The sequence below is a fragment of the Archocentrus centrarchus genome, chromosome 9, assembly GCF_007364275.1.
Source record: "Archocentrus centrarchus isolate MPI-CPG fArcCen1 chromosome 9, fArcCen1, whole genome shotgun sequence".
Taxonomy (NCBI): Eukaryota; Metazoa; Chordata; class Actinopteri; order Cichliformes; family Cichlidae; genus Archocentrus; species Archocentrus centrarchus.
This window is the reverse complement of record NC_044354.1, coordinates 5,431,518-5,456,172: the sequence shown is the minus strand read 5'-3', so window position 1 is coordinate 5,456,172 and position 24,655 is coordinate 5,431,518. Positions and strand designations below refer to the sequence as shown.

At 39.9% G+C, this 24,655-nt stretch overlaps 1 protein-coding gene and 1 long non-coding RNA gene across 4 annotated transcripts; both read right to left on the bottom strand.

Annotated features, from left to right (window-relative positions):
- Positions 1 to 574: 574 nt before the first annotated feature.
- On the bottom strand, positions 575 to 7,936 carry LOC115786225 (probable isoprenylcysteine alpha-carbonyl methylesterase ICME). 3 transcript variants are annotated; one of them, XM_030738282.1, is made up of 9 exons: positions 7,860 to 7,936; positions 5,581 to 5,604; positions 5,339 to 5,488; positions 5,111 to 5,231; positions 4,798 to 5,010; positions 4,546 to 4,629; positions 3,448 to 3,589; positions 1,133 to 1,295; positions 575 to 1,039 (listed from the first exon to the last, which is right to left on the bottom strand). In XM_030738282.1, coding segments are annotated over exons 2-9 (1,110 nt in total). In that variant the 5' UTR covers positions 5,583 to 5,604; positions 7,860 to 7,936; the 3' UTR covers positions 575 to 804. The 3 variants fall into 3 exon arrangements, with proteins under 3 accessions (XP_030594142.1, XP_030594141.1, XP_030594140.1); XM_030738281.1 differs by lacking the exon at positions 7,860 to 7,936 and adding an exon at positions 7,624 to 7,670; XM_030738280.1 differs by lacking the exon at positions 7,860 to 7,936 and adding an exon at positions 7,116 to 7,432.
- Positions 7,937 to 9,105: 1,169 nt separating this feature from the next.
- Positions 9,106 to 9,580, bottom strand: LOC115785407 (uncharacterized). Its single transcript, XR_004020361.1, has 3 exons — positions 9,455 to 9,580; positions 9,227 to 9,347; positions 9,106 to 9,128 (listed from the first exon to the last, which is right to left on the bottom strand). It is a non-coding gene; the product is annotated as an uncharacterized LOC115785407 (long non-coding RNA).
- Positions 9,581 to 24,655: the final 15,075 nt, after the last annotated feature.

Sequence of the window (24,655 nt, the reverse complement as noted above, 5' to 3'; positions counted from 1 at the left end):
ACAGTTTGAGAACTGCTGCTCTAAATCAGTTCCCCTTGTATGACTGGCCCATAAAGTGTCCAAGGCTCAGTTTAACAGAAGGTGGGAAAACGCACTTAAACATTGTAATCTGTTAAGGGAAATTATGGTTATTGGTCTTTCCAAGTGTGAGTCAGCTCCTGCAGCAGAGTCCAGTCACAGAAAAATCTTTTAACATTGTAAAATGTACAATTATACTCTGAGTGAACTCACAGCATGTTTTGTTGACTGGTTTTTACTCAGTGCCAATGAAATTTAAATATTTTGTTTGTCTGCTATAAATGCATAAGTGTTGGTACTGTCATTACATGTAAATAAATAGAATAAATATAAACATCTACCACACAATTTTTATAAATAAGGCATAAAATTTGTATATTTTAAAGCAAAGTTTTTTAAGTAATTTATGACTACTGCTCTGCAGTGAAGATCTAAAGACATTTAACACAAACTCAAGGCATAAAAAAGACTAAAAAATATGTCATTTAAAAATGTAAAATGAATTCATTTTAATAGAGAACAACATTTACATTTCATATTTAATTAAATAACGGGTATTTAGTACCTGGATTTAAATCCCATGTCTTGATTTTACTTTGTGATTACTTATTTGACAGCAGTATGAGAACATCTCTCCAAATCAATCACAGTACTGTTAAAAGTATTATATCACTGTCAAAGAACTTTAAGTCAAACTTGAGGTCTTTTCAGGTCTTACAGCGAGAATCTAAAACATGTGGAACATTCAGTACAGAGATATGTGAGTATTTTTCTAATGACCGGCAGTCAGCAGGTACTCAGAAGTTTTCTGTACTCTTGTTTGATGTATCTGTAGATCGGATGGTAGAGGCGTCTGTCTGACACCATGAGGTCAGTGAGGATCTCAGTGTGGCTGACTCCAGGAAGCACATACAGTGATACCTTAGCAGAGCGCGAAGTGAGCAGCTCGGAGAATCTTGTGGTAGACTGAACAGGAACCATAATGTCATTGGTTCCATGCAGCAAAACAAACGGAGGTAATCTGGCAGAAGTAGAAAAATGTTTGTAGTGTTTTTGTGTTTCAAATAAATTATCACTGATGTTAAAACCAGTGCCTGATACATTTTCCCCTCACCTGTTGACTTTGTCCTGGCGGAGCTTCTTCAGTACGTGTGCTGGTGAGTAGTATGGAAAGTTTTCCACACCATTCATCGCTTTGTGCATGGGGGAGACGTATTCGACCGCTCGCTTCTGCTCGTGCTCGTAATGGTCCACGATGTTGTAGACGCCGCTCAGACCTGTCCAGGGAACATAAGACAGTTAACTTAACTTAGTAACAGGAGCAAAGAAAAAAAAAAGAAAAAAGAAGAGGGCGGGGGGTGTTGACCCCAACCTGCAACACTAACATTAATGACAAAGAGGTCATTTTTTGACAAATGTAACTCGTTAGTTTTCATATTTTTTTTTAATTACAAGTAAGATTCGACCTAATAAGTATTTAAGATGAAATTTTAGTTTTACAAATGATTTAGATTATTCCAGATTGTAAAGGTACATCTATATAATATAATGACTGTAGATGAAGAACATTATGGAAAAGATCAAAATGAATTTTGAATAACAGGTAGTATTAGTTATGCTATAATACAGAAGGTATAAAAACACAACAACACAGAGCATTTACTGTGAGACAGACTGAAAAGGCCATTGCCTACAATTTAAAATGAATCCCACAGTTGGCTACATTAAAATAAAAACAATAAGAACAAAGAAATTTCATCATCTCTTCCACATCTGCCTCCACTCCACTGGACCTCCATCTCTCTCTCATCCACCAGTCACACTGAGACACCTCCATCTGCAGTTCTCCTCAGGCCTGAAACCCGCCTGATTCAGCTGCTCTGCTCCAGATTTCACTCGTTATTTGCTCGGATTAGTGCTCCACACTCTGGACTTTCTGCTCAGTTCAGTTCATTCCCTGCTGCTCTGCAACCTGTCTGGTTCTCCACACATCCAGTAACACACTCTGCCTTCCTGTTCCCCACTCCACCCCGGCTCAACATCCTATCCACAACTCATTCAGCTCTGATGTAATTATTTCATTACTGATGGAATTATTTTATCATGACCGTGACCAGAACTATGACCAATATTGACTCAATATTGTGTTGGTCCCAGTTTTTCTGCCAAATCAGCCCTGACTCTTTGAGGCATGGACTCCTCCAGACCCCTGAAGGGGTTCTGGGATATCTGGCACCAAAATGTTAGTAACAGATTCTTTAAATCCTCTAAGTTGCACGGTGGGGCTTCCGTGGATTGGACTTGTTTATCCAGCACATCCCACAGATGCTTGATTGGATTGATTGATTGGTAATTTGGAGGCCAAGCCAACACCTCAAACTCATTGTTGTGCTCCTCAAACCATTCCTGAACCATTTTTGCTTTGTGGCATTATCCGGCTGAAAGAGGCCACAGCCATCATGGAATACCGTTTCCATGAAAGGGTGTACATTATCTGCAACAATGCTTAGGTATGTGGTGCGTGTCAAACTAACATCCACATGGATGGCAGGACACAAGATTTCCTAGCAGAACATTGCCCAAAGAATCACACTGCTTCTGTGGGCTTGCCTTCTTCCCATCATGCATCCTGTGGCAGATGCACCGGGTCATCCATGTAATGTAAAAGAAAACGTGATTCCTGATGCTCACATGCCCATTGTTGGTGCTTTCAGAACTTTCAACAACTTGAGCAACAGTTGCTCATCTGTTGGTTCAGACCACACGGGCCAGCCATCCCCCTCAGTGTGCATCAGTGAACCTTGGTCGCCCATGACCCTGTCACTGGGCCTTCCTTCGACAATTTTTGATGATACTGACCACTGCAGACCGGAAACACCTCACAGGAGCTGCAGTTTTGGAGATGCTCTGACCCAGTCGTCTAGCCATCACAATTTGGCCCTTGTCAAACTTACTCAAATCCTTACACTCACCCATTTTTCCTGCTTCTAACACATCAACTTTGAGGACAAACCGTTCACTTGCTCCCTGATATATCCCACCCACAGTAACAGTGTTATTCACTTTACCTATCAGGGATCATAATGTTATGCCTGATTGGTGTGTGTGTGTGTGTGTGTGTGTGTGTGTGTGTGTGTGTGTGTGTGTGTGTGTGTGTGTGTGTGCGCGTGCGCGCGCATGTATATTACACTAATTTCTATGGGATCAAAATGACGTCCTCCATTCGTACCTACAACCATCCTCAGTGGTTCACGATGTAAGTGGTCATAATTTCTCTTTTTTACCCCATTTTTCTTAAATTCAGAAACTTGTTTCATACCCTCCAACAATAATTTAGATATCTATGTGGCACATATCACATCCTGAAAGTTAACATGAACAAGTTTTTTCCCCAGGCACTAAGATTGGATGATGAACATCAGTACTTACCAATAATTCCTCTTATTGACAGCAAGATATCCTGGCACTTATTTGACTCTATGAGAAGCTCCTCTCTCGTGCCAACAAGAAACAGTGTGACAAGTGTGCACAAATGTGCACCTGCTGAATGGCCAACTAATACAATGTTGTCCTATAATAAAACAAAAAACAGAACAGCATACTGTATCTAATTATACATTTTTACTTCATGAAGACTGAGTGAATACACAAATACAATGATTTTTAAAAAGGCTCTTAACAATAAATAAATAAGCACGAGTATCCTGTTTATGGCACAGTGGCTCAAAGCTTAGCATTGTTGTCTCACAGCAACATGATTCTGCTTTTGAACCTGAGCAAATCCCTTTCCTGTGGTTTCTGTGTTCAGATGTTCTCTGGGAGCTCTCCTTTTTCCTGCCGCCAACTAAAAATGCTGGCCCAGGACACAACAGCAACTCTTTATTTCAAGACGTTTACTTCCTAGTATGAGAAGAATTAAAATTTTTTCCAGCAAAACATCAGTATTTTACGTTATTAGTCCCCAGATGAAGGCGGGTATCTGTTGACTCCGGGCATCGTAGACTGTTAGAATAAGGAATGTCACCTCTCTAGTAAAAGATCTAGGACAAGAGGTGGCGTGGTACCGACTGATATATAGCTATAAGTTTGCATACACTCATCAGCATACATCTTCAATAAATTTAAAAATGGGTGCACAAGTTTGAATTTTGGATTTTCTCTAATCCACACAGGGTCAAAAGTTTACATAATTACCAGGACATTTATGCCCATATGTAAACTTCTGATCACAGCTATAGTTGGTATCACCTCCAGCATAGCAAAGGTTATGGAACCAAACTCCAGGAGAAAGGCTGGATTCTTTCCTTTTTTGCAGTGGCCCCCTGGTGAGAGGAACCGGGTGGAGTTTTTCCCATACAGTGAGAGGATCGTCTCTTTGTGACTTTGAGTCTCGGAGAGCAAGGCTCTGACTGCTGTCTGTGCTCATGCACCAAACAGCAGTTCAGGATACCAGGAGTCTTTGCTTACCTTGCACAGAGGTATTATTCATTTTCTAAAGAAGACTTAAAGAATACTGCAGTGTCTTACTTTGTCAAAGTTGAACTTCTCTCCATTCTGGTGGGCCCAGATCAAGCAGTCAGTGATATCTTGGACCATTCCTAAAACATTCCCCTGCAAACAGTCAGATTAGAAACAAGTTTAATTTTTTAATTTATATTTATTTGCCGTGTAATTTTCCTCAGTGCAGTTCACCAACTCACATACATATGCTACATGTGAGATAAAAATATTATCAGTCATAACATCCTTAGGATTAGTGTGCTGTCCTAAAGCTCTCACCTTTGGATATGTGCAGTAATCAGGACAGATTACTGTTGCTTTCAGTTCTTCAGCCATCTGCCTGCCCAGTAAACAGTAAGTGGACCTTTCTCCTGTGCTCCAAGCACCTCCATAGATAAATACTACCACCGGTGATTTCATATCTTCTGCTTTTCCTGCATTTGGAGGGTGGTACAAGTCCAGCTTGTTGCCTCTGCGCCCAAAAGTGATGCCCTATTAAGTGTCCACACAGTCAAACTGATTATTGACACCAATATAAATAATAATCTGGAAAACAGGCAGCAAGTTTCTCAGCATGTTATCCTTAACACACCTTTTCATAATACTTGAGGTTCCTCTCATCTTCATACCATGACCTCAGCTGAAAGTAAAGTCTCCCATACTGCAGGTATTTGAGAAGATCCAGTGTAGCGAGGGTCAGACCGTATATTCGCCTGATCGAGAGGCCGAACATGTTAATTAAGATTTGAAACACACTCTTCTCAATGAGTGGGACAAAATAAATAAATAAAGAACCCATCTAAAGTCTTTTAAAAGTCACCTTGGTTTTAGAGCTTCTATGTACTTCTTATATCCAGGCTTGTCAGGCCAACCATTAATCCACTGGAAGGCTAAGCAGAAGGAGTACAGCAGGCCCACCAGCACGACACCCACAGTCACAGACAGTGACATGTAATATTTTATATCAGACCTTCAAAAATAAACTATATTCGGTTAAAAGGCATTAAAAGTATAAGCAGTTAATGTTCTTCAGGATGATATATTTGAGAGGATACAGCTTACATTTTTTGGCTCTGTCTGCCTCATCTGCAAACATAAAAAAAAAGATAAATTATAAGTAACAGAACATAAGCAACAGGAAACAGTATAAACTGTTATAAACAAGGCTCCATTTTAAGGCTTTCAGTTGTAACGTCCAGCTAAACTTATATTCAGTACATGTTCACTAATGCTTTACAACCTGTATAAGTAGTTAGGAGGCTGCCTTCATCCTGCTCCACCTCTGGAGGAAAAATTCTGCAGAACATCTGGACTAAATAAAATCCATTAGCTGCCTTGACAAAACCTAAAATCACAGTCAGTGATAGATGCAAAAGTTTGTTCTTATGGTCTCATGTGATACTCTTTATACACAGTATTCTATTTTATTTCACTGTTATTTTACCTGGGTTTCAGTTTGCATATATCCATAGACTGACCTTTATTGAGCCATATCTGACAATCTTGGATTCAGAACAGTAGTAGTTGTTATTAAATTTGTACCACAGCGCTCTCTAGTGGGGTTTTATACAATGTGCCACTATTCAGAAAGGCTTGTTTAAACCTTCTTTAGTGCTACTCACTCTAGGACATATTAAAAATCATACAAGCCTTTTCTAACGATTGCTCATAAATTTAATAAAAGCAAGCTACATATCAGCAGTTCTGGTATCGAAGCTAAAATGTGTTCGCTGTCATCTGCTTTTCACAGTTTTGGTGCAAAGGCACCAAAACCAGTCAGAAGAACTGGTGAAGATATTGCAACCACTGGACCTTTTGTAGCCATGGTAGGCTGTGTTTGTGACTAATAAACTTCCTTATTTTGGGGGTAGGGCAGAATATCCCACATTACCTCCTACCTCCTTCTCCTAATCACTTTTCTTTGCTCTGGGCAGTGCACAAAACATGTGGACCAACCAGCACGTGGGCTACTCGTGCTTGTGCTGTTGTTTGTCCATCAGCCATCCGGGGAGTAGAGTGAAGTTAAGTAATAAAGTGTCCACAGCAGCCAGTGTCTGTACTTTTCATGGTGTGTTTTTGTAAAGGAAGAATAAACAATAACTGTAGAAAATATGAAGAGCTTGCACACATAATACCAAATGGCAACAATATGGTGGATTATAATCCAGCCAGCCAGCCTGAGTGGTGTTTAATGATTTGAGAGTAAGTAAAGAATAACCCTCCTTCAGCCTGGTTCTGCTGGAGGTTTCTTCCTTTTAAAATGGAGTTTTTCCTTCCCACTGTCACCAAGTGCTGGCTCATTGTTGGGATGTTGGTTATCTCTGTATTACTGTCGACTCTTTGCCTTACAATATAAAGCGCCTTGAGGCAACTGCTGTGATTTAGTGCTACATAAATAAAATTGAATTGAATAAATATAAAAACAGAAATCAAAATTAGGCTACAGGAAAATTAGATATAAAGTCAGCAAGTACAAATAGGGGCTCTGTTTTAGGATCACGTGTTAAAGCTTAAAGAACAATACAATTGTTGTGAAATTGTTCGCAGCCAGCAGAAAAAAACTTAAATTGTTGCCTCCAAGAATTTAAATTTCTTACTGATCATCAGGGAAACGGATACATTAGACGCTACTGGAAAACTTCAGACCCTCCTTCTGTCGGCATACAGAGGTCCGAGAGATCTTCCAGGAACGGTGACGCTATTTTCCGGAGAATTGATCGGTCAATAGGTGGTGATTTCATATCTGCTGATCTCTAATCTGGAACACAACCTGTTCTGGAGCAGGTCACACTCCCAGCATAAATTACCAACTCGATATATACCCTGATAAGAAGTGAGCCCCCTTCGTAGTACTGAAAACTCCGATTTAACTCTGAAGTCGCCTGGATAAGACGAATTCCTGCTCTGTGGTATGTCTGTGGGGCAGCCTCTGTTCCGTCCCTCTTGTCAACCAATCAGCGTTCGACCGGCGCACAGGTCATCCGCGTCCAGCGGCGCACGGTTGGGATTTTAACCACATATTTAACGTTCTGTAACTGCGGATATTTGTGGTGTTGAAACTAAAAGGTGGATTAAAAAATGCTCATCTACCCAACGTGTTCTTACCGCGTTCGTTCATGCAGGTCAAATAAACGAGAACCACAGGAGAAAAAAAAAATCGGTCCAAAGGTCGGAATTCCAGCTCTCCTCCCAGCTGAGTGTAAATTTATGGCACCAAACATTAGAAGGCTAATGCAAACTGAACTACACCGATCATTAGACGCACTTTGCTCAAATAGGCCCAATATAGCTCATAATCTTGATTTAGATAGTATATGTATAGTGTGCATGAAAGGCAATACCTCGAAGCGGGTTTTAGTACAGCAGCACAATGTTCATAGTTCAGGTTTATCAGCCCGTTCTTGAAAATTCAAATCCTGCCGGCAGGTTATCGAAATGGAAAATAAACTTACAATCAATATTTTCATGAACTTTGTCACCTTTGTTGCTAAATTTCATGAAGGGGTGGCGCGTCACTATGAATTATATCCTTTCATGAAAGATAGTCCAGTGTATTATATATTAAGGAGGTAATAAAGGAAATATTAACCAGCTTTCCTTAGTACTTAATATTGAAAAATATTTACACAGGAGAGTCTGATAAGCTTTTTTATAATGAAACTTGAAAACAATATGTGTGAGGATTTTTGAAAAAGTCATCTTCCTAAAATGTGTGTGTTTTGTGGACAAAATGCTAACTCTGACAACAAAATACTTTTCCTAATATAAAGGGGTTATTTTTAATGACATTTACTGGATGTTATTTAACTCGCTGCATTGCTTTTGACTACACACAGAATGAGGGCAGAAGAATGATCATTTTGAAGCCATCACTTAAAATAATCAAATTACTCTCATGATAACAATTAAAGGCACTTGTGATAAATTTCCCAGACCAGCTGCTACTGCCCAGGAGAAATTTATCAGCACATAAAGTTCCTGCACTGGCAGTGAAAGCCCACCAGAGGGAGGAAGAATTCTGTCACCTTAATTGTTTCACTGATTTTTGAAAATCTTGCCAGCAATAATTACCTACTGTAAGTAGATGTCAACTAGACTAAAGCTATAGGGCAATGGAAAACCTTGGTTTCAGTAATACCAATTTATGGAAAGCAGAGCCACGTATGGGTGGCATCCAGCCTGGGGGTTATTGTTATGGTTGGCCACACAGAGTGGAGCCTCTGGACCTGAGCTGGCGTGCGGCTGTTCCTCCGTCTGCCACAATGTGCAGTGTCCCAGGTGCTTTTTGTAAAGCCACAGTGGAAATGAGTGAAAGTGAGCCATTGAGCTGCACTGTGAGCACAGCCAGTCCATTGTGAATGCTGTGGTAAGAATTCACAGCATGAATTCTCCTGTTTAACAGTTGCATTATGCTCAAGGGAAGTCCAGCTGAAGCCACAAGACAGGAAGCTTTCTCGTGACAAGTTCTCTTTCTTTAGGTGGTTTTGTGGATTTATAATAATAATAATGCTTGGTGAAAAGAAAAATCTCTTAAAGCACACTGTTCTAGATTAATCTATTGTACGCAAAGCCCATAAAGAGTCCAGTCCTCTGCGGCCAAAAGTGATGCCCTATTAAGTGTCCACACAGTCAAACTGATTATTGACACCAATATAAAAAATAATCTGGAAAACAGGCAGATTTTATCAGCATGTTATCCTTAACACACCTTTTCATAATACTTGAGGTTCCTCTCATCTTCATACCATGACCTCAGCTGAAAGTAAAGTCTCCCATACTGCAGGTATTTGAGAAGATCCAGTGTAGCGAGGGTCAGACCGTATATTCGCCTGATCGAGAGGCCGAACATGTTAATTAAGATTTAAAACACACTTTTCTCAATGAGTGGGACAAAAGAAATAATTAAAGAACCCATCTAAAGTCTTTTAAAAGTCACCTTGGTTTTAGAGCTTCTATGTACTTCTTCCAGGCTTGTCAGGCCAACCATTAATCCACTGGAAGGCTAAGCAGAAGGAGTACAGCAGGCCCACCAACGCGACACCCACAGTCACAGAGAGTGACATGTAATATTTTATATCAGACCTTCAAAAATAAACTATATTAGGTTAAAAGGCATTAAAAGTATAAGCAGTTAATGTTCTTCAGGATGATATATTTGATAGGATCTTACATTTTTTGGCTCTGTCTGTCTCATCTGCAAACATAAAAAAACAGAATGTAAGCAACAGGAAACAGTATAAACTTTTATCAGGGACACAAAGGTACAAATATATGGTTGCAGTTTTCAGAAGCATTTCATATTAACGCTCATTTTGTAAAGGTTTTCAGTTATAACTTCCAGCTAAACTTATATTTAGTACATGTTTACTAATGCTTTACAACCTGTATAATAATAATGAGTAATAGTTCGGAGGCTGCCTTCATCTGGCTCCAGCTCATGCTGCAGAACATTTGGACTAAAATCCATAAAAAAAAAAAAAAAAAAAAAATCTAACTAACATTACATTTACACCCATCAACCACAACATTAAAGTCATCTGTTTTTCATCTGCTTGGCTTACAACAAGGTTTAAATGGGTGATCTGTGTCAAAGTAACATCCACATGAATGCCCAAACCGCACTGTAATGAGGTGATTAATGTTATTCCCTTCATCTGTCAGAGGATTTTAAATGTTGTGGCTAAGTATGCAAAAACATGAGATTTTTTTTTAATGTGTAGATTATGTATGGACACTCCTTAGCTATATAATAAATAACATTAGCATTGATTACTGCTTTATTGAGAGCTAATTAGAAAGGCATTTCTGAACAAGACTTCGCATCTAGGAATAATTTTCATCATCCAAAAAGGCAAATGCATTTGTATTTAATGACTTTTATACTGAACATGGTTTTGTATTTAATTAATAAATACATTAGAAAAGCTTTGACGTGAATAGGGTTACCAAGTTGTCATTACATTTGTACCAGAGCGCCCTCTAATGGCGTTTTTATACAATAACACCACCATTCAGACGCTTCATTAAGAGTCTATTTACTGCCACCCACGCTAGAACAACATTAAAATCACGTGACCGTTTACTAGCTCTAGATCATAATTTGATATGAGATATAAAACACCTAATTTATGTCATTTTTGGGAAATGTTTAACATATGCAGTGCTTAACAAATTTATTAGACCACCACTCACCACACAATGCAGGGTTTATCCTGCAGCTGCTCTAAATGAACAGTATTGCGTTTTCTTGTTTTTATAACATCCTAATAAATTTGTTGAGCACTTGAGCGCTGCATATATACGCGATCACGCTACACTTTTTGGTGACTTGTAACTTTCCCTGATGAGTATATTTGACAGGCTGGGCTGAGCCGAGCCGTCCCTTCATTTACACTGGCTACAAGCCCAGCTTTAGAGAAGTGCATGTCTTGCAGAACCAGTCAAAATGTGGGACACTGTCTCAAGATGTGGGATAAGGAATAAAAATGCTCTGCAGTCCCACATTGAGAGGATCTGGTCACCCGAGGTATCAAATAAAAATGCCCTTAATGTCGCTTCTTTTTCATAGCTTTTGTGTAACGTGAGCAGGACCACTCACTCAGCTTATAAACCAGGGGTCTTCAACTTCCTGCCTCGAGAGACCCTTCCCTGCAGGTTTTAGATGTGTCTCTGCTTCAACACACCTGAATCACATACAGAAGTCATTAGCAGGACTCTGGAGAACTTGACTGCATACTGAGGAGGTAACTCAGCCATTTGATTCAGGTGCGTTGGATCAGGGACACATCTAAAACCTGCAGGACAGGGGCTCTCGAGGCCTGGAGTTGAAGACCCCTGTTATAAATGAACAGAAGAACCGCGAGGATAACGCTCTGTTTGGTTTCCTACCTGTCAACGAAACACACAAAGATAAATACGGCGGAGAGCAGTAACCTGCTATCAACTTCCGTTTTTGCAGAGAGCTTCCGATGTTGGTTAGAAGTAATGTTAAATCAATTTCAGGCTGTGCATGTGAGAACCTCATAGGTGAGAAAAACAGAGTTTATAGTTCAGTTATTAGTGTAATATTTTAACTGTTTATTTACTGGTCTACACATGAAGATTTCCCCATGAATACATTTTATGATGTACCGAAAATGGCTTTTGTTTTGGCAGAAGATGGCGGATTTATATCTTTTAATTGTCAGCATCTTTGCAGTGATACTCCGGAAACACATGCTTATAGTGGTTTCCATGAATATATATAAATCTAAGCTATTATTGTTATTATTATTATTATTATTATTATTATTACCGAAGAAAAGAGAAATATTGTGCGCAGAGAATCCGACCCTCATATATGTGACGGCAGCTGTCTACAGTGCTGAAACTACAATGCCTACTGCAATTTTCTGGAAAGTGCGCTAACGTTAACGCCAAAAAGTCTCGGTTTGGTCCTGATGTGGTCGTGAAAGCTATTTCTAGGAATGTTCATTTATTTGGAATGAGAGGGACAGGTTACCAGAATGGGTGCGTATTTGGCACCGGTGCCGGTGCAGTGCCGTCCTGTAACTCTTCACTCTCTCCTCTGCCCGGATGTTTAGAGCCGATCTGCACATATTTCTGCTCCTTAGCGGTCTTTTCTCAGCAGTGCGCGCACACTGAGCGAATTTTGTTGAACTTCTCTCGAATCTCTCACGAACAAAAATGTCTGTCAAAATACAGCTATTAATGAGACAGTGCTAGTGTGTGAGATTAATGTCCGAATTCTACTGCATGTTACATGAGAAAAACCAACAAAACAGCGATGCGCGCATTTACGCACGGACGTGGCACAGTAATGGTGTTTTCATTAGACCAACACGGACAGCTCCGTGTTATCTGTTAAAACAGATTTGAGGTTCATATGGTGGAATGGTTTGTAATAATGCAGCTCTCAAATGGATCAATCCGACGCTCCACTTGAGCTTCAACCCATAGGACCACACACACTCCCCATTACAATATAACAGAGATAAACATATTGATTCTCCTCTACATTTCAGAGACAAACACAGTCGTAAAGCCTGCGCTTACACGGTATTATTTTGGGTTGCTCGCTCCCTCACGCGTCCTCAGCGGGTCTGAACTGCTGTTTTGTGGGATCTTGGTGAAATGAACTGGCTGCGCGTGTTTGTACACTTACAAGAGCTCATTCTGCGATTCGGGAAAACACGAGATTTTGCTTCTGGAGCCATCGCTTAATAATCAAATTGCTCTCATGATAACAATTAAGAGGCATTTGTGGTAAATTTCCTAGACCAGCCAGCCACTGTCCAGGCGTAATTGATCAGTAACATAGCACTGGCAGTGAAAACCCACCAGAGGGAGGAAAAGTTCTGTTGCTTGCGTCCTAAATTGTTTCACTGATTTTTGAGAATCTTGCCAGCAATAATTCAACCAGAAATTATCTACTCTATTCAAGGAGACTAAAGCTGTAGGTCAAAAGTTAGTTAAGATGCAAAGATATTATAAATGGTTTGAGCCTTTAAGAACTGCACAAATATTCTGAAGCGATATAATATATCTGTATTTGCAGCGTTCGATTTATAAAATCCTTATGAACCTATTAAAACCCTTAAATATTATGGTATTCTTTGTAAAAGATGGTCTTAGCTAATGTAATGCAATATGTCCGCAATGAAGTGCAGTCTAGCTGTTTCATTATCCCTACAAATGCATTCAGTTATTACACTTTAGTGTTGCATTAATGTCCACCTAGCATATCTCAACCATTCTCTGTAAATTAAGGGGTTTCATTGGCCCTGACCATGGAAAGCTTTGGCTTCAGCACTGCCAATTCATGGAAAGCATGGCCGCATACGAGTGCTATCCAGCCTGAGGGTTATTGTTATGGTTGGCCACACGGAGCGGAGCCTCAAGACCTGAGTTGGTGTAAAGTTGTTCCGTCTGCCACGATGTGGGGAGTCCCAGGTGCTTTATGTAAAGCCACAGTGGAAATGAGTGAAAGTGAGCCATTCAGCTGCACTGTGAGCACAGTCAGCCTATTCTGAACGCTGTGGTAAGAATTCACAGGATTTTCCTCTTACTGTTTAACAATTGTTTTTTTTTTTTTTTTTTTGTAAAAATAAGTTTCAAGTGGAGTGTAAAAATGCTGAAACCTGTTACAAAATGGCACAATCATCATATTCTTTTTTCCAGATCAAACCTGCACACTGATTCCCATGATGGTACAGGGACCATATCACTGAATATCCTTCAACAAGAAAGCCCAACCTCAGTCCATCATGCCATGAAACGACAATTCAGAGCAAAATGATGAATTGCTGCCGTCCACAGGGATGGCAGCAGTGTGGACACTTACATCATAAGTGCTTTAATTTTCTAAAATATTTCTATTGTTGTTTTTGGAGTGGATAATTGTTGTTCTTTTGTTTCAGATGTCTCCAAATAACTATTTTATTATCTGAATATTCTCAGCGTCCCCATGATTAGATGAAATCTTAGCAGGAAACAGCCTCTTCGTGACAGTGCTGGAGATTAGGACGTGCTGTTTCAAGGCATCTCAGGTACAGCACTGAAACAGTAAACCAAAACAAAGATGCGATCATCACATATTTCCTGCAAGTGTCACTATCTCTGCTATTGTCAGCTCTGCCATCAGCAGGTTTTATGACGTTATGCTTTTTTTTTAATGTCTGTCCAGCATGTCGCAAAAGTAGGATGAAAAAAATGAAGCAGTTTTAAAACTTGTTTGAGCTGCATAATAGGGAAACCTGTGAAATAAATAGGATTCAATTTTAAAACTATACAGACAATAATAACCTCTGAAAAATAAAATGTTCACCTCATTACTGTGACCAGTGCTACCAGTGCTGAGTCACAGTCAGAAGGGTTTGTCCACAAAGCCAACTGGAAAGGCCTGTCGTACCAGACGTGCCTTTGAAATCCGATTAATACGTCAATTCACTTCAAATAAAAATAATAAATTCATTCTAAAAATACATCCACTTTCTGTAGTTGTAGCAGGAACACTGCAAATACTAATGTTCATTTCTGATTGCTAACATTATGTTTTGAAGGACCTACAGTAGTTTTTTTTTCCTCTCACAGGATGCAAAGGTGTCCCAGCAGTCCTTCGCACAGGGAGTGTCAGGAGGATTGTCGAGCGATGAGTCATGAGTAAACTTTCTAAAATTTATATTCACATTCAGTGTGTGCAAATTCAGGAGATTTCTAATTATGAAAACAGTTTTTTTTTTTTTTTTGTTGGTAAAACTTGGCGTATAAAAACAGATGTCAGGAATATTATTTAAGTTTTACTTTTAAGTGTTGGGATCTGTACTCGCATCTTCAGTTGAACCTGTGCTTACATGGGCATGTTTACTTCCCTCCCGTGAATCCCTACTCTGACCCAGTCCCCCGAGCTCCTAAACTGATGCGTGGCACCGAGCCAGGACCCAAACATACCGCTTCTGTGTTTTTCTCCCCTACTTTTTCTTCCATCCGCTGAGCTGCGCAACTCCAACTCAGCCAGAATCGTGCTCTCAGTGGGCTCGGGACCTCCAGACACAGAGCCACCTTTTCACTGGGATTTCACAAACATGCCAGGGCCCCAAAAGACCATCCCTTGTGGGACAGTGGGAACCATGGAAACTGGCACTGACCACAAGGCCCAGTCTCTTGGTATCCCAGTACCCGGAATCACACCCAGAGTCTCACGGACACCAGGAGAGCAGCGAAGACAGAGGTTCTAGCTTTCGTGCGGGTTTTCAGGGGGCTCTGTGATTGACTGGAGAGAAACAAAGTGGCCGTTCTTGTCAAATGTACCGGATGAATGCTAACAAGTTTGTGAGGATGCGCAGCACTGCATTCTTTAGAAACAGAATGGAGAGGTTTGGCAAAAAAAAAGTAGTTGATGGAGAAACTGACAAAGAAAGTAAAGGATGTGTGGGCGTGCACGTGACTGTGTGTGCACAGTTTGGGGGTGGGAGGTGGGGGGGGGCTTCCGTGGCACCTTCCTCTTAACAGTTTGGTCTTTATATAGTCCCAGATCTACATAAGACCAAAGAGTCAAGTTTCAGCACGTCATGTCTCTTTCCAGCACTGACTGAAGGTTAAAAAAAATTAGAAAAACACTTGATCCGCTTGCATTCGCGTGTGCTTTCCTCACTTACTGTAAACTTTCAGACCCTTCACACACACACAAAAAAAAATCAAACAGCTGTAAGTAAAAGAAAAGTGAACCAACAGTAACTGTGTGTCATAAACAACCTGAGACTGACAGTTCAGCTGGGGGTGTTATATGTTTAAGATCACAGCTCTGCCCTGTGCTCAAACTGCAACATGTCTCACTTCTGCATTACAAAGCCCGTGGTTTCTCTCTGGACTGAGAATAACACTTTGAGAAAAACTCAGAAACAGTTATGCATCTTTCCAAAAATCATGAACCTGCAGACTGAGAAATGAAAACCTTTTTTTTTTTTTAAAAAAAAACCTTCTTCTGAACTACACATGCTAACAGCATCACATTGCAGAAGAAAGCTTCCACCTGCCCATGACGATAAACTCGTGCTAGTGAATGCACGGCATGATGTAAGCATTAATGCATCCCCTCTTGGCTGAGCTGTGATGTTATCTACCTGCATGTTAAATCATAGCAATGTTTCTGAATATTTTTTAAGTAACTGGGTCACAGTTTCTAAAAAGAGACATTGCTGCTAAATTTTGTAGTTTTTCATAAGACAATTGCTATTTAGCTCCATTACATTAACGAGAAGGCAGATTTCTCTACAGCTGAGAGCTCCAACTCTGAGGAACTCACACCAAAACAATCCCAGTGGATAAACACAACCACAGGCCAGAGTATATACACTGGATTTTAGGACAACTGTCCATTTAAAAGCTTACTCACTGACATGAAGCTTTATTATACCTGCACTTGAAATAGGATAACATGTCATCTTACTGTTTATGAGGAATTATGTAAAAACCTTGCTTTGTGACAGGAACATCAACTCATGATAAATGTCTCAGATGGAACCAGCAGCATGTTATACAGCCAGATTTACGCAGACTGAACCGGACGCTGATTACCCAGTGCAAAAATATTGATGACCCCACTTCTTGCTTCATTGTACTGGAATTAGATCCAGCCCCTTATCTCAGTCCACCTAGACTGTGACCTCAGTCCACCTAGACTCTGACACACACACAGACACACACACACACACACACACACACACACACACACACACACACACACACACACACACACACACACACACACACACACACACACACACACAGACATTGGCTTTAATAATAATGCGAGACAACCAAATGGATTGCCTAGCATGCGTACAATTCAGCACCTTTTGTTTGATTGCTTATCTCAGCTTCACACTGCTTGCGTGCATTGTGAAGCTGAGATAATCCTTTCTTCAGCCTGTCCCAGTATCAAATCCTATTGGACTGCAATATATAAACATTCCTTCTTAATTTGAGGTAAGCTAATGTATTAAAGACCATAATTTCACTTTAAATATTGGTTTTACTGCATGAAAAAAATTATTCAGGCTTGGCCTGCAAACTGCCTCAAATCCAATAATTTATTTCAAACTGGACGTGGGTTTTGTTCAGCCCTGACAGCTTCTCCAGGGAGGTGAGTGATTACATTGGCACCAGTAATATCAGATCACCCACTAAGAACCTTGGTATTATTTTCTGACCAGGATTTGAATTTTGCAAACTCCATAAACTCGTCCTGTCCTGTTTCTTTCATCTAAGAAACATTGCAAAAATTAAACACACACTGGTACCCAGTAATTTGGAGCTTTTAGTTCAGACTAATTTTCTCCTGCCTTGATAACTCACTCTTCACGTGCATCTCTCAGTCCTCCCTCAGCTCGTCTTAAATTGGTTCAGAATTCAGCAGCAAGGCTGCTGACACAGGCGTCCAGCAAAATTTAGAATTCATTTGAAATTTTATTAATTATGTATAAAGCCCTACACGGACAGGCTCCTGCATACATGTATGTAGCAGACCTACTGAGACTTTATTCCAGCTGTCGGCCTCTCCGTTCATGTGAGCCTTTGAGGCTGTGGCTGCTAAACTCTGGAACAGCCTCTGTGAGTTCGGCTGAATCAGTGATTTGTTTTAAATCACTGCTGGAAATTCATGTTAACAGGTTAGTATTTCCTTAATCTTTTGCCCATTGCTTCTAGATATAGTTCACACCAAATGTGTGTACGGAAGCATGTATGTATGAATGAATGTAACACCATACTCTTGTGTTTGTATGTTCAGACATGCACACTAATTTTTAATGTGTGTTTTATCCAGACTGTCCATTGTAGCTGTGTGTTTTAAAGTGCTTTACAAATAAAGTTATTTTTACTATTTGGTAATTAATCAACCAGATTCCTTGCAAAACCAAATGGGATCAAAAGTCTTAGGGAGGTGTGCAGAAGGAGTAAGTTAAGTACGCTTTGATCTACTGTACATTGCTATGGCAAATGGCACGTTAACAGTGAGAGGCAACACTGACAGTTCACAAATCGTGCTCTGCCTCAGGCATGCTGACCTTTAGGTACATGAAATCCCTCCAGAGCAGAGAGGAGCCTCACTTTGTCTCAGCAATCCACTGACGACTAACAACTTATTGCTTCACACTGATTAAAAGAACAGCTGATCAAAGACAATGTCAAGTGATAAAAATTAAACCAGGATAGAGCAAAAAACACAAGCTAAAGTTAAAATAAGGTTCATCAAGTGATTGTTCAGAAAAAGAATCACCTGCAGAGGAGGAACGAGAAGAAAATGGCAGCACAACAGGAAAAAGCAAAACACAAAAACAAAACTAACTTTTGTGGGCAGGTATGTGTAGTCGGTTGGTGAGAGACAGGTTGGTGCTTGTGGGAATTGGAAGAATGTGTGGAAGTGGGTGAGGAGAAACTGGGATATCTGGAAAATGGGAGGAACGGCAATGCTGATCATCAGCTGAGTGTTTAGTGTTGATACAAAGTGAACCACATGTGCAGGACAAATTGTGCTCTGCATGCTGACCGTATCTAATATCGCTGTTACGTAACACAGCAGACCAGCTTGTGTCAGTGCTGCCAGAACCATTCATAAAATTAGTTTAACTTAAAGGGTCAGAAATTTCAGTGACTCTCAGCGGAAACACAAGGTTTATAAGATTCAATGAACGTGACGCTGTGTGTATGATAAAAAAACGAACTGGCCAAACACTGAGATTAATTAAAATTGAATTATATTAAATAGACTATGCTACCTCAGACAAACACCTTTGGGTGCATTTTGAATATGTCTGAACAGACTTATTATGTGCACAACTTTCCTAAATGAAATCTCAACTGTCGGTGATTATCAGCGCAATTAAAAAGGCTGAGTTCACCCTCTTATTTCCTGAAATATCTTTATAATCATGACTTCTTTTCATTCTGCAAAACATGCATGTTTGTAAACCTGCTTGTGAGGTAGTTCCTGCTGCAGCAGGTGTCCCGAGGCCCCCAGGACGCACATGCACAGACTCGTGAGGTTAAAAGCTGTGACCTCTAGTAATAATGCAGTAATGATTACTGCACTGGAGTACCCATGGGTCAGAAAATCTGCTCATTGATCAGTCCACAAGAGGAGTACTGGCAACAAATAGAAAGCATGGTGTAATCAAAGAGTAACAAAGTACTCTCAACAACAGATTCAGACTGCTTTATTTAAGCATGGAAATTGGTCTCCACCATTTATTTTACCAGTGAGACAATGCGCAGCAGGTCAAAGGGCAGATTTTTCATCATCATTGTAATGGGAAACATCAGCCTCTGGAGCTTCTGGCATCATTTAAGCCACATGTTAAAAAAAGCAAATTGTGTTCTGTAAAAATAAAATTAAACAATGAAGAATATTACATAACTTACTGGATCATTCTCCCTTTAATCAATCCAGCACATTTCAGCAGAGGCCCATTTGTTATCATATTGTAGAGAATGATACAGCCTGTGATTAGTCCACAGTTACACCACAGTAACACTCCCTTTAATGCGCGGCCTTGAGTAAACGTGTAAAATTCCAAAGCTCTGAGAAACCTCCACAAATGTCATGACGAGTTCACGTCCAAGATTAAACAGTTACCTGCGTTTTTCTCAAAGGGTTTTGCAAAGGTTTTATCTAAGATTGCAAGACGCGTTAATCTGTTTGGAAATACCAGAACTTTCCTTTAAGTTCTTTGGCAGGTTTGTAAATCTGCGGACACGTTTTTATAAATGACGTAAATGTGTAAGATAGTGTCACATGTATGTAGCTGAGAACAAAACGAGGCGATCAAAGATCAGGCACGTGCGGCTTCTTTGCATATTTTTTCTGCTCTATATTCCGTTTGGGGTGTAAATACAGTCTTTACCAGCTGTGACGGGACTCCGTCTGTCTGTGCGCGTCATCGAGACAAAGTATGTTTTGGTGACACCTGCTGTGCAAAGACCTGCACACAAACGCACTTCTGAGTACTTTGACTTGTGTCTATACAGTGTATCACTGTCATCAATCCTAACTGTGATGGCAGTCACAAAAGGTATGTAACTGAGATAAGAATAAAGGTTGAGTTTGAAGTCTTTGTAAGGTCCACCATGTAGCATCTGTATCTGATGTATGAACACATAATATTTTCATAATCAAATCAGCAGAGTGCAGCTTACTGGTGTGATTTTATCACCAAATGTTTTCTAGTTTCACGAGCATCAGTACTTCTTGGACACACTCATCGTCACCTTTGTGGTAGTTTTATCACGTTACAAGAGTCACCAGGAGTATGATGACACACACACACACACACGCACACAGTCGGGCTGAACACGACGAACACAGCACCAGCTAAACTGTAGTGACCTGTAATACCTTCCTTCCTGAGGTATCGCTTCCTGAGAACCACCACATCTTTCTGTTTGTGATGAAGATGCAATCAGCTTTATGCTGAAAGAGCCCAGGTGGTTTCATTCATTGGTAGCGTTGTGCTCATCAGATCCCAAACTCTGCACGTTCAGAGGGAAAAACATGCCTGATTGATAAAGAGCTCTCAGACTTTGTTAAACTTTACATTCTTCGCTGTATGGAAGACCAGAACTTATTTTATAATGAATAAATAACTGAATGACTCATTAGTTGTTCAGTTAAATCAATTAAGTGACTCAGTTCTTGCCTGCTGGCAGCTGTTTCTGCTATAAGTGAGTGACATTGACAAAGAAATGGGAAAACAAAACCAGAAGTTAGTTTTTTGAAATAATATGGGCGAACAGTACTGTGAAATTAATACAGAAATTAAAAAAAAAAAAAAAAAAAAAAGATGTGAACACAAAGAAAAGGGAAATTAATGAAAAGACACTAAATGTAGAAGCAAATGAAAAAAGAAATATGTGACATTTTTTTATACAACAATGCATGAGATTTATTCATTTCTTTCTTTCGTTTTTATTATGACAGTTTCAGCCCTCTATTATACAGTATCAGTACCAATAGCAAAGCTGTCTTTTATTTGTCTGCTGTTTCATCTCTGTGTATCGAGCATTTAAGCGTCTTTGCACTGTTTGCTTTGCAAAGGCCTCATTCTTCTTTCGGCTGCACCCTTCAGGGTTCGTTCCACATCTTCTTTCATTTCACTCTATCCCCAGCATCACACCAACCCTCTGCATGTCCTACTTCACTACATGCATGAACCTCCTCTGAGGTCTTCCTCTTTTCCTCCTGCCTGGCAGCTCCATATTCAACATCCTCTATCCAATATATCCACTATCCCTACTCCGCACATGTCCAAACCCTCTCAACTTTGCCTCCCTAACTTTGTCTCCAGTTATTTCAGACCTTTAGCTGACACACATCCACAACAGCTTAGCCTTTGATAAAATAACCCCTTTGCTCCTTTGTATTTTTGAACCTTGGTCATTAAAGAGTCGTGCATCCGCTTGACATCCTCACTTGCCCTTCAGTCACTTAAGCTGTTCTGAATGTGTGCCAGCTAAAGGCCTAAGAAGTCAGTGTGAAACTGCGTGACTCTATTATTATCATCACATTTCTCCTAAGAAACAAACAAGCAATAGGTTTGAAAGATGTGGAAATGTAAATGAAAAATGGCAGCATTTTAGAAAAACAAAGATCTGAAACCAAAATGTTTCCATTTCTTTTCAAAAGGTCACACAAAAATGCAAAGTCTGATTTCACATCCCTACCACAAGCGCACTCATGAACTGCCAGTGGAGGTGGTACAAATGTTGCCAGAGAAACCAATGCACAGCAAAAAATTCAAAAGAAGTGACTATAGGCCCACGTACTCTATACACTACAGAAAAGGAGAGTTTCTCCTTTCTTCGTCTGCAGATGTCTGTCCCTAAAAAGGCCGTTTTCACACCAGGATTTAAAACAGTGAAATAAACTCTGTGCTGCAGGCACGGGAACTTTGTGGGAACTTTAATGACAACTTCATGTTTGGGGTGAAATGGTGAAAAAGTCTCAGGACGCAGGAAAATGAAGTAGTCCATCCAGCTTAGCTGGCCAGGCCCAGTAATTTACTTGCTCTGCAGTTACTCACCATGCCACTTAGCCTGTCGTTCACACGGATTAGTGACTTTGTGGTGTGAATGCCACTCAAGCTTTACATTTATTATGAGCTTTCCAGACTGCTTTGTCCCAAATCAAACTGTTATTACACAACAAGAAAATTTCCACAGGAGCACCTGGGCTGAAAAATGTAAGCTCCTGCACAACTATGCTAAACCTACCCAGATGATCTTAATTATTCTGCTCGGTTACACCTCTTGTCCTGACTGTACGTGACTGACATTTGCCTCGCTCGCCTTTTAGCTTTGTGGCATACTACTCAACCATTACATCTCTCCCATGTCTGTAGAGGTTTACTCAGCCAGAGCAATCAGCACAATCAACTTGAAAACAGCTGTACAGCTGTGTGAAGCTTTTAACTAATTTTTTATTTTTTTTGTGGTGGTGGGCAAGTGGCTCTTGAAAAATAAACTAAAATTTGACCCCAGTGCTTTTTGTTGGCAGTGTCATGTTATTACACTGTCATGCATTTGGTTGCTTGTTGGCAGAAACAGTACACCTCATCAGAGTGTGCTCCACCCCTCCCCAGCCCATCACCTGATCCTGCTACTTCCTGAGCACTTGCTCCTCTTTCCCTCCATTACACTACTTCTCACATCTATTAAGTCTTGAGGGTTGATACTAACGGGGGGCTGTGTCACCACTGCTTACAGACTGAGCATAAATCATATAGTTTCACAGAGCATATATGAACCCTTTTCTCATACATTGCCTCAGGCTTGAGCCACTCTTTAAATTTTATGGATTTTTTTGCTTCTGTGGTTTTAGCACACTTTTCTTAAGACTGTGAGTCTGCAGCAGTGGGTAATGACAATTTTTAATGATTTTTTAAATATTATTGCTGTTTCTAAAAGCTATGAGATATTGGGCTGCTTTTTTGCATGAGTAAGAAAGTTTACCTCCAGACAACACAACATGTCTACAGACATGAGTGTTTGCAGCAATGTTTAAAGGAATCTATTGTCTGCAGCCACGTGAAGACAATGGTGACGTTGTTGCCTGAATGTGGTTGCAGACTGAGTCAGTTTGCAAGAGTTTATATATATATATATATATATATATATATATATATATATATATATATATATATATATATATATATATATATCATCAGAGATATGACTAATATATATATATATATATATATATATATATATATATATATGTATATCATCAGAGATATGACTAATATATATATATATATATATTAGTCATATCTCTGATGTACAGTGGTGCAGCTGTTGGTGGGGACTTCCTGACATCCAAGTGGTGAGAGGTGGCGTGATGTGTATGAGGTGAGTGCAGTATGTGTGTGTTTGTGTATCTGTTTGGAGGTTGGTTAGGGTTGCCAGGAATGCTTTCTGTGGCCAAATTAAAGGACGGGCATGGTGGTGTGATATCAAGTCTATCTTTCAGATGGCTGAGCGCACACACACATTTGCTCGCTGTGATAACCAGCCTCCTGGGAACTCTCGTCTGAAGCCAAACTTTTTGTCATAGAGAACAAAAGTGTAAGCCAGAATGGTCTGATCTGATGAATACATTCCTTTCTGCTGTGGTTATTGCTTTTATTATGTTATTCAGGACAAATTAACCTTTTAAAAACAGCAGTGCAAGGATTAAAAGTCAATAACTTTTTTTTCTGTGTACAACATGGATTCTCCTTATCTTCAGTAATTGAGACATGCTGCTATGTGCAAAAGGAGACCCCAAAAGCAGACAAAAAAAGACTGACTGGCAGATTTGAAAATATTAAACTGTTGTTTTTAAGGACAGCATAAATAACAGAAGGCAGCGTGCTGTATGGCAATTAAGCTTTCTGCAAATAATCCACACAACTAAAGGGAGGACACAACAAAGAACAGAAGGAGGACGCAGACAATAAATACACAAGAGGTAATGAGGAAAGTGGAAACAGCTGGGGAGAACAGGTGAGCTGAAACACACTAAGGAAACAAGGAAGCAAAACTGAATACAAAATACACAATGCAAAGGGCTGCCAAAGTAAAACAGGAAGTGACCATTAACAGACCTACACATGTGAACTTGACAATGACAAGACTGAGGAAAAAAGAAGGGGAAAAAACTAATTTAAACCATACAAAGTGGGAGAAATGCAAATTATCCCCCAAACTCAACAAACTAGCTCCAAGACCCAGAAGCCATGACAGTGCCAAAAACGGCAGTTCTTCCAGTGGTCTCATAATGATGGCTCTAAAAACGAATCACTCCCTCTAGGCTCCCACATTAAAACATCCAAATTTATAGCATTAAAAACCATACTTGATGCGAAAAAAAAAAAAAAGAAAAAAAAAGTTTTGACCTTTGTGGTTATTGTTGCCCCTTGTGAAAAATCAGGAGTAAGTGGCCTGGCCACCTTCATTGCTTCAAGTTTACCTGATCAGTGTCTCACCTCCACTACAGGACCTCTCCACCATGTTTGTACTGTCGGTGCATTTTAATGCAATTATCTGATAAATATTATTGCTTGCTATGAGCTAGAGCCTATACTATGTTTGTGTTTCAATTTTG

Coding starts and splice junctions, on each gene's coding strand:
- LOC115786225 (XM_030738282.1), bottom strand. Junction 4,630..4,797: donor ATTACTGCACATATCCAAAG/GTGAGAGCTTTA, acceptor GACTGTTTGCAG/GGGAATGTTTTAGGAATGGT. Junction 3,590..4,545: donor AGAAGTTCAACTTTGACAAA/GTAAGACACTGC, acceptor GTTTTATTATAG/GACAACATTGTATTAGTTGG.